Source organism: Carcharodon carcharias, chromosome 20 (assembly GCF_017639515.1).
Source record: "Carcharodon carcharias isolate sCarCar2 chromosome 20, sCarCar2.pri, whole genome shotgun sequence".
Classification (NCBI taxonomy): Eukaryota; Metazoa; Chordata; class Chondrichthyes; order Lamniformes; family Lamnidae; genus Carcharodon; species Carcharodon carcharias.
The window spans coordinates 77,287,564-77,296,210 of NC_054486.1; the positions used below are offsets into that span (position 1 = coordinate 77,287,564).

At 39.0% G+C, this 8,647-nt stretch overlaps 1 protein-coding gene across 2 annotated transcripts in view; it reads left to right on the forward strand.

Moving 5' to 3' along the window:
* Window positions 1–5,878, forward strand: part of dync1h1 (dynein, cytoplasmic 1, heavy chain 1) — a 107,785-nt gene extending 101,907 nt beyond the window's left edge. For both annotated transcript variants that reach the window (XM_041214741.1, XM_041214740.1), the window contains exons 74-78: window positions 187–340; window positions 928–1,070; window positions 3,180–3,348; window positions 4,243–4,370; window positions 5,531–5,878. In XM_041214741.1, the coding sequence (XP_041070675.1) occupies window positions 187–340; window positions 928–1,070; window positions 3,180–3,348; window positions 4,243–4,370; window positions 5,531–5,659 (723 nt within the window). In that variant the 3' untranslated portion in view covers window positions 5,660–5,878. The remainder of the gene's footprint in view (window positions 1–186; window positions 341–927; window positions 1,071–3,179; window positions 3,349–4,242; window positions 4,371–5,530) is intronic.
* Window positions 5,879–8,647: the final 2,769 nt, after the last annotated feature.

Consider the following 8,647-nt stretch of genomic DNA (forward strand, 5'->3'; position numbering starts at 1 on the left):
GTGAAACGTGTTTATGTAGAAAATGTGGAATAATTCTTTGTAACTTTACATTTATTACCATTTTCCCCACATTTATTTCCATTTTCCCTAACAGTGGATCTCACTGTCTATTAATAAAATTAAAATATCCATTGCAAATAAATCATTGCAAATCAATGATTGTTATACAACTGTTTGTCATTATAGGATCCATTGTTTAGATTTTTTGAAAGAGAAGTTAAGAGTGGTGCAAAGTTATTGCAAGATATTCGCCAAGATCTAGCTGATATAGTGCAAGTATGCGAAGGGAAAAAGAAGCAGACCAACTATCTGCGGACACTGATCAGTGAAATGGTGAAAGGTAAGGATATTAACCTGTGACATTTATGATTTGAACTGCATTTAAAATTGTATAATCTTCGAAGCAGTGGCATAAAGTTCTTTAAACATAGGTTTATAAATGTATCCAAACTGATGATGATGGTTTTCCTGCAGAGTAATTTAAATAGTTCATTTTACATAATCATACGTTAGTATCTGTGCCTATATCTGGACTAACCCAATTATTTGCAAGGGCTGACATGCCAGCGAGGAGTGATGGACTGTTGGATTCCATCTTCCGGATAAAACATTAAACCAAAGCTCCATCTGCGCGCTCAAGTTGATTTAAAAGATCCATGCCGCAACTTGAGGGAGAACATGGGAATTGCCCTTGATACCCTGGCCAAGATTTATCCCTCAATCAACATCACCAAAATAGATTACCTAGTCACAATAGGAGCCTGCAGTGTGCAACATGGCTGCTGCATTGACTACTCTTGAAAAGCACTTCAAGTGCTTTGGAATGACGCACGGTTGTGAAAGGTGCTATATAAATGAACATCTGACTGTCTTAAAAATTACAATTCATATTTTTTTCTCAATCTTCCACTCCTCTTCCAAAAAAAGGTATCCTGCCTCGCAGTTGGGTCCGTTATACAATTCCTGCAGATGTGACAGTTATTCAGTGGGTGTCTGACTTCAGTGAGCGTATAAAGCAACTGCAACAGATATCCCAGGCAGCATCCATTGGAGGAGCTAAAGAACTAAAGGTTTGTCTATATATTACACTTAAATTCATAGAACTGCTAACCCAGCTGTTTAAGTCTTTTTACTAAGTTGAAAGTGTGCAAGTGTGGGATTTGCCAGCCTCTGTGTGAATTGGTGTGATCAGCTACATATGAATAGGTCTCTTTGATGTAAAACCTGAATTAAATTTCACTGTGGCTTCTGTTGGTTGTGACTGTGCGTGGCGCATTGTTTCCAAAATGTAAACAAAAACAATTTGCTGCACATTAGCCAAAATTTCCGAATGGATAATATGTTGCAATTCTTTTATACTTAATGTTTTTTGAAGCAAGAAGCTGCTAACTGCCTTGTTTTTCATCCTTCCTCGTTCCGAGGGTTAGCCACAATATGAACAATCTTTCTCCACTGATTTCTATTGCTCTCACTGCCTGTCCCATAGAGAGGGCCAGTCCACGTTCTGATATTATCTATCCATGCTATCTTGGGTCTTGTGTACATTTTCCAGGTGTTTTGCCTTGCATTGCCTTCATTCCAAATACTCCCCTCCTATTGTATCATATGTCTAAAATATGTGAGCTTCCGTAATATCACTACCTCAAGCAAGGTCCTCTTAACACCAGCTTTCTCGAGTACCCACTCGTTTGTCCACTTGACCATCCTTGACGCACCTAATATCTGCGAATACTTTCTTTTCAAATGCTCTTATTTGAGCCTTGTCACTGTTCTTGATGGCCAAGCTTTTTGCATCTATACATTGTCACCTGCCGCACCAGGGCTTTCAGAAGACGAATTTTCATTATAATCAAGTGCTGTGGCTACTCCATACTCTCGCTCAACACCATGACCCTTGTCCAGCCCACATTGATTTGATAGACTCTGCATCTTTTGTGATAAATGGCCCAAGATAGCGAAAGGTATCAACTGTTCAAGCTGAACTCCGTTAATTAGAATCTTTCCACCCATCCCCACCACCTTTGTCTTGTTGACGTTGATCAGGAGACTGTATTTCCTGTTAACTTGATCAAGACGATCCATTAACTCATGTAGCTGCACCTCCAAGCTATCGAGCGGAAAATGTCATCAGCACATCAAAGATTTGAAACTTGCCACCTGCCAATCGGTATCCCACCTTTGTATCATTGAAGTGTCTCCCTCACTACCATTTCTGCTAGGATGTTGAATAATTATGGTGAGAGGGCACACTTTTGGTCTAACACCCTTTTTGACTGAACCATTCTAGAGGGTGCTGACAACTCTCAGCCTAGCTCATTGCTTACATTAAAGCTTGGCTAGCAAGTTGACAATGTGGTAGGTATCCCATATCTAAATTTCTCAACCAGAGTTTCTCATGTGAGACCAAATCAAATGCCTTCTCAAAATCAATGAAGTCCATGTATAAGGTTAGTGACTTGATCCCTGGTTTCCCCTTCCAAAGGGATAAAGGTAGAATCAGTTCTGTACTCCAGCCAATCACCAGTCTCCCACGTTCTATACATCCTGTCCGCTACCAATTCTCCCATCTTCAACAATTCTGCCAGTATGTCATCTGGGTCTGTGGATGAATGGCTTGCTGTACCTCAGCTTGAAGTTGGAGGACTACAGCGAGCCATTGAGCAAGCTGCTAACTATGTATAGCTAATACCTATTTGTTAAAAAGTCAGCTACAGTAGTAGTTTTAGACAACTTAATGTGTAATCATTACATTCCAGCAATGAAACCATACAAAAATGTAAAAAGAAGAATTTTAGGCTGTACTTGCCTTAAGTTTATTAAAAAGTCACAACAGATTATGTTCCCTATTCCTTCATATGAATCACTGACTTGATGTTTGCAAGCCCCATAAACTTTTGACAGCTTAAATGGTATCTGTATTGCAAATTGCTTTTCTTTTTACATAGATCATGCCATTCACCAACAGTTGTTCAGAAGGATGTAAAAAAAATTTTTTTAGCAATTCGATCTTGGGATCAGAAGGACAAGTTTGGTGAATTAAGTCCTTAATTCATTCCAGTAGGGGAGCAATCATCTCTCCCTACAAACCACAGAGCCAGTGACAAGAATATAGACTGGTTGTCTTTTGTATTGCTAGTATAAAATAGTTTCCCATGTCTTACACATGTTTTTTGTTGTAGAATATCCATGTTTGCCTGGGTGGCTTGTATGTGCCAGAGGCTTACATCACAGCAACACGGCAATATGTGGCTCAGGCAAATAGTTGGTCATTGGAAGAGCTTCGACTGGAAGTCACTGTTACAAATAATCAGAACGCTGTACTGGATGCTTGCAGTTTTGGGATCACAGGTTAGTGCAAGTCATTTTCATTAATGTTTAATACTACAAGTTGTATCTAGTTGGGATAACAAGTAACATGATGGGTGCATAATTGAGTTGAAAGTATGAGTTCTGTTTATTAGAACTTGAATGACAAAGTTCAACTTGGAATGTTTTATAAGATTTATTTCCACTTCACCCCCCCTTCCATATTTCCAATTGACTCCTTGATATCAGTTTTAATGTCCAGCAGCTCCTCTGGTTCCACAATCTCTGACCCGTTCACAGCATCGTCAGAAATAACTTCAAAGATTATAAGTTACTCAGAAATGGCACTGAAGGAATTGTCAAAGCAGATTTTACAAGCACCGATAATCGTAGGCTCGATCATACCACCTTAAGACTACCTTGACTCCATGACCAGATTTTCACTATTTGGACTAATGTTTAGTAGTGCAGTCTTGAATCTAGTGTTGACGACTGACAGCAGTTTAAAATTATGGTTTTATTAATTCCAGTAGCTTTGATTCAATAACAAGCTTTCTCCAACTGATATTTGCACCAGAGTATCTCACTTCTAATTACTGTCCATTGTAGAAAGAAAAAGGACAAAATTGTTGCATTGAAAGTCGTGGGGATTTTTTCAAAGTGTGTTAATATATTGATCTTGGATGATATGACATATGATGTCTGGCTGGTTTACTACACTGAACATTAAGTTGTATGTGGTTGTATAATATATAAAATCTTGCTTTATCCATGCAATCAGGAGCTGTATAATCTGATTTCTCAACTTACATTTCTGCTCCCTTTTGGATGCATGTGTAAAGTCCTGTTACATTGACACACAAATGGTAGTGTAATGGCAGCCTTTTTAAAAAGATTGATTTAAGTATAAGCTAACATACCCTTTCCTTTGTACAGGCCTGACACTTCAGGGTGCCACTTGTAATAACAACAAGCTGTCTTTGTCCAATTCGATATCCACTGAACTGCCTCTTACACAGCTTCGGTGGGTTAAGGAAACAAATGCTGAAAGGAAAGCTAATGTGGTGAGTAATGACTTAATTTCCTTAGTAATCCTATACTGCATGTTATGCTGAGTGAAGTAAAGATATTGGCCTAAAATTTTGGCTATTGGTGCTTGCAATTTTTTATGTATAAATACCACAGCAGGCGAGAGCAGATGTGTGATTGAACACACAATTAAAATGTTGTTGTTTGAATACGTGGCACCGCTCTATTAGTTATGCAAAAATGGCATCTTGCTGGCTGGCTTCCTGATGAAATGCATTGAGTCGAGTCTAAGTATCCTTTTAAAGATGTGTTAAGTGTTAATTATTGCCGATAAACTTCTCTGGCGCTTAGATTTTTTCTTTCAGGTTTTAATTATTGGAATAAGTAAAAATTTCAATAAATTTTTACTTTTCCTTTGTCTCTCTCTATCTCTCCCTCCCCCCTCTCTCTCTTTCCCCCCCCCACCCTCTCTCTCTGTCTCTCTCTCTTTCTCTCTCTCATATCTTGCTCTCTATTTCTATCTTTGTACCTGATTTGACATGAAATTCAACAATCTGGGACTCCTTCCCTAACATCATTGTGGGTTTATCCACACCATATAGACTGCATCAGTTCAAGGTGGTTCACCACCACTGTCTCAAAGGCAATTAGGCATGGGCCATAAATGAACAAATAAAAACAAAATTATAATTTGCACAATACTTGATTGGTTAAGGAGGGAGATACAGTTGCTTGTCCTGTTCACTCAGGTCCTAGGTGCCCTGTAAAGGAATTCCGTCTTGAGATTGAAGAAATAGTTCCTTTTTAAATTCCGGAATAGTGTTCAGTTTTCACATTGAATGCGTAAAAAAAAGTCAGTTATACTTCTGTTCCTTGAATGCTTAATGTAGATATAATGTAGATGTATGATGCCACTCTAATGAAACAAATTTACAGGGCTCTGAAAGCACTCTGTAGATTAAGCAGTATCTGTGGAGAGAGTGCGTTGATATTGGGTTTGGACCTTTTGTCAAAATTCAGTGCCAATTTGTCTGTTCTTTCCACACTGGCTGCCTGGCCTGCTGAGTGTTTCGGCATTAATTTTGATTTCCAGTATCTATGCTGTTGTGTTATTTTTGTTCATTTAACCACCTGTTTAAGATTTTATTTTACCCTTCTAACTTGCATGTACCATTTCACATCTTTCACTTCACAGGTAACGCTTCCAGTGTACCTAAACTTCACTCGTGCTGACCTGATCTTCACTGTTGACTTTGAAATTGCAACCAAGGAAGACTCTCGCAGCTTTTATGAGCGTGGAGTTGCACTGCTATGCACAGAATAAATGGAAATTATTGCTTTGAAACTTGACATATTACATTATTGCATGTGCTATTAGAACTGAATAGTAGTAACCTTTTCAAAGTAACAAGCAATTTCATTCGGACTCTGTAAACAATACAGTATGATGGCTACTGAGATTAAACAGTTAGAAAATGTTCTTTGTAATTGATTTAAGATGTTCTCCAAGTGGTTTTATTGTTAATAAAATTATACATCATGATTAAAGTCTCTTTTCCAGTGAAATTCCAAAAAACATTGAACTTTTAAAGGTAATCAAAATCGTATTGAGTTAAATATTGGAATGTCTAATGATGAGTTACCTTCCAATTCACATGCTAATGAGCTGCTTTTGTACCTAGTGTTCTTACATTTATATTTTGGTATTGCTGACAAAAAAGAGAGACTGTTAAAGTTTCATCTTGTACTCATCAGGACAGATATAATGCCAAATTTCAAAGGGAGCAACAATTTAAATTTCATGAGAAAAGGGTACTGGCAAGTCTATTCCACCTACATACCTGGCATCACAGCAGTACTGAAATTCATATACCGCATTTGTGTGGTAGGTAGAAGGTCTTTTTGGCTTGACGGCAACATCCTGTTAGGGGAAAAATACCACTCGTTATTCCCGCTTTGTGGCGGCATGAAACAGAAAAGTATCTCAAAGTTTGAGCAATAGGTGAAGCTAGCCATTTCATGCTGTTACTGTGCAGTAGCACCACAAAGTATTTTATAATTTTAAAATGGAACAGGGCACTGGAAAGGGTGTAGAGAAAATTTACAAGGATGATGCCAGAAATGAAGAGATTGACCGGGTCTCCTCTTGAAAAAAGGCTGGGAGGTAACAAGCCAAAATGTTGATAGGTTTTGATAAAGTGGATACAGAGAGAACATTTCCTCTTCGGGGGAAGAGCATAACTAGAGGCCATCAGTATAAGGTGGTCACCAGGAAACCCACTAAGGAATCCAGAAGAAACTTCAAAACCCAGAGAGTGGTTACCACATGAAGTTTTTGAAGCAATTGTGTTGATGCATTTAAGGGAAAGCTAGCCCAGCAAGCATACAAGGAAGGAGGGTTATGCTGAGATTTAGATGACAGCTGAGAGGATGCTCAAGTGGAGCATTATACTGGCATAGCCTATTTCTGTGGAGTATATCCTATGTATACCCACACCTGACTCAAATGAGAGTACTACCGCTGAGCTAACATAAACATTAGCTCTGCAATAACTTGAAACAGCATCCTGACTAACCGCTTTGGCTAGTTTTGACGAAATGAAAACCCAGAGGGATTATGGGAGGTGTATAATTTGATGTACCTGATTTCCAATAGACACTAGTACAAAAAGCTATAAAGCTCAAAATACTTGAGATTTCAAGTAAGAGGTAAAGTTAAATTTGTTAATGTACAAAAAATAAATGTCTTGAGGGAGGTGGGAGTGTAGAGTGGGTGCCCTATGACCACTCCTTTTTATACACTAGTAGCCTGGATTCAAATGTGCAGAATCCATTGCGATAGAGATGACAGCTCAAATTCAAAGTGACTGGGCAGTTATTTGCAAATGAAATAACATGTATGAGGTAGTATTAAAATAGCTAAAAAGGAATCTTCCACTTGATGCTCATCAATTCCAACCAATACAGTGCAGTAACTAAAGGCAGTAGAATGGAGTGCAAAGGGACTTGGGAGTCCCAGTCCAGGATTCTCTTAAGGGTAACTTGCAGGTTGAGTCAGTAGTTAGGAAAGCAAATGCAATGTTGGCATTTATTTCGAGAGGACTAGAATATAAAAGCAGGGATGTGCTGCTGAGGCTTTAAAAGGCTCTGGTCAGACCACATTTAGAATATTGTGAGCAATTTTGGGCCCCGTATCTCAGGAAGGATGTGCTGACCCTGGAGAGGGTCCAGAGGAGGTTCACAAGAATGATCCCAGGAATGAAAGGCTTAAAATATGAGGAACATCTGAGGACTCTGGGTCTATACTCTATCGAGTTTAGAAGGATGAGGGGGGATCTGATTGAAACTTACAGAATACTGAAAGGCCTGGATAGAGTGGACGTGGGGAAGATGTTTCCATTAATAGGAGAGACTAGGACCCGAGGGCACAGCCTCAGAGTAAAGGGAAGACCTTTTAGAACAGAGATGAGGAGAAACTTCTTTAGCCAGAGAGTGGTGAATCTATGGAATTCATTGCCACAGAAGGCTGTGGAGGCCAGGTCATTGAGTGTATTTAAGACTGAGATAGATAGGTTCTTGATTGGTAAGAGGATCAAAGGTTATGGGGAGAATGGGGTTGAGAAACTTATCAGCCATGATTGAAAGGCGGAGCAGACTCGATGGGCCGAGTGGCCTAATTTCTGCTCCTATGTCTTATGGTGAATCAGACTAAAAAAGTCATGCTTAAAATTGTATGGTGCACCAAAACTACATTCAAATCTGTTCAGAGGCTCAAGGCTGATGTTTTGTGTTGCAGATAAATCACAATAGACTGGAGAAACTTACTTTAACCTTTAGAGGTGGTGTTTCATGCATAACAAAATGGCAGTTGGTATGGAAAAGGTCAGTTTGGAAAGTGAAGTAGGCTCAAGTTAAGTTTTCTTCAGTGAGCAATACATTTTCTCCCAATTCACCCTAGTGGCTGTATCACCTCCCAATGTGATTTGTGAGCACTAATTTGCCTTAACTAATCTGTTCTCTCCACAGTTTCTGGCTGAACTGAGTGTGCTTGGCATTTTCTGTCTTTGATTTTCAGCGATTGTCGTTTTTTTGGACCTGACCGCAGCTTATTGCGCCACTTAGACTGAGGTTGTGGGAAAAAACATGAGGCTTGCTGTAAACAAATGTCTTACCACATCATAATGGAAATTATTTTTAACAATCAGACAAATATTGCCCTTTCTGGCACAGATTGGTCATACTCTCCTTACAGAACACAGTTCAGGCTACTTTTTCAGACCTTGGACATTGTTACAGGACATCCAAAAAGCCA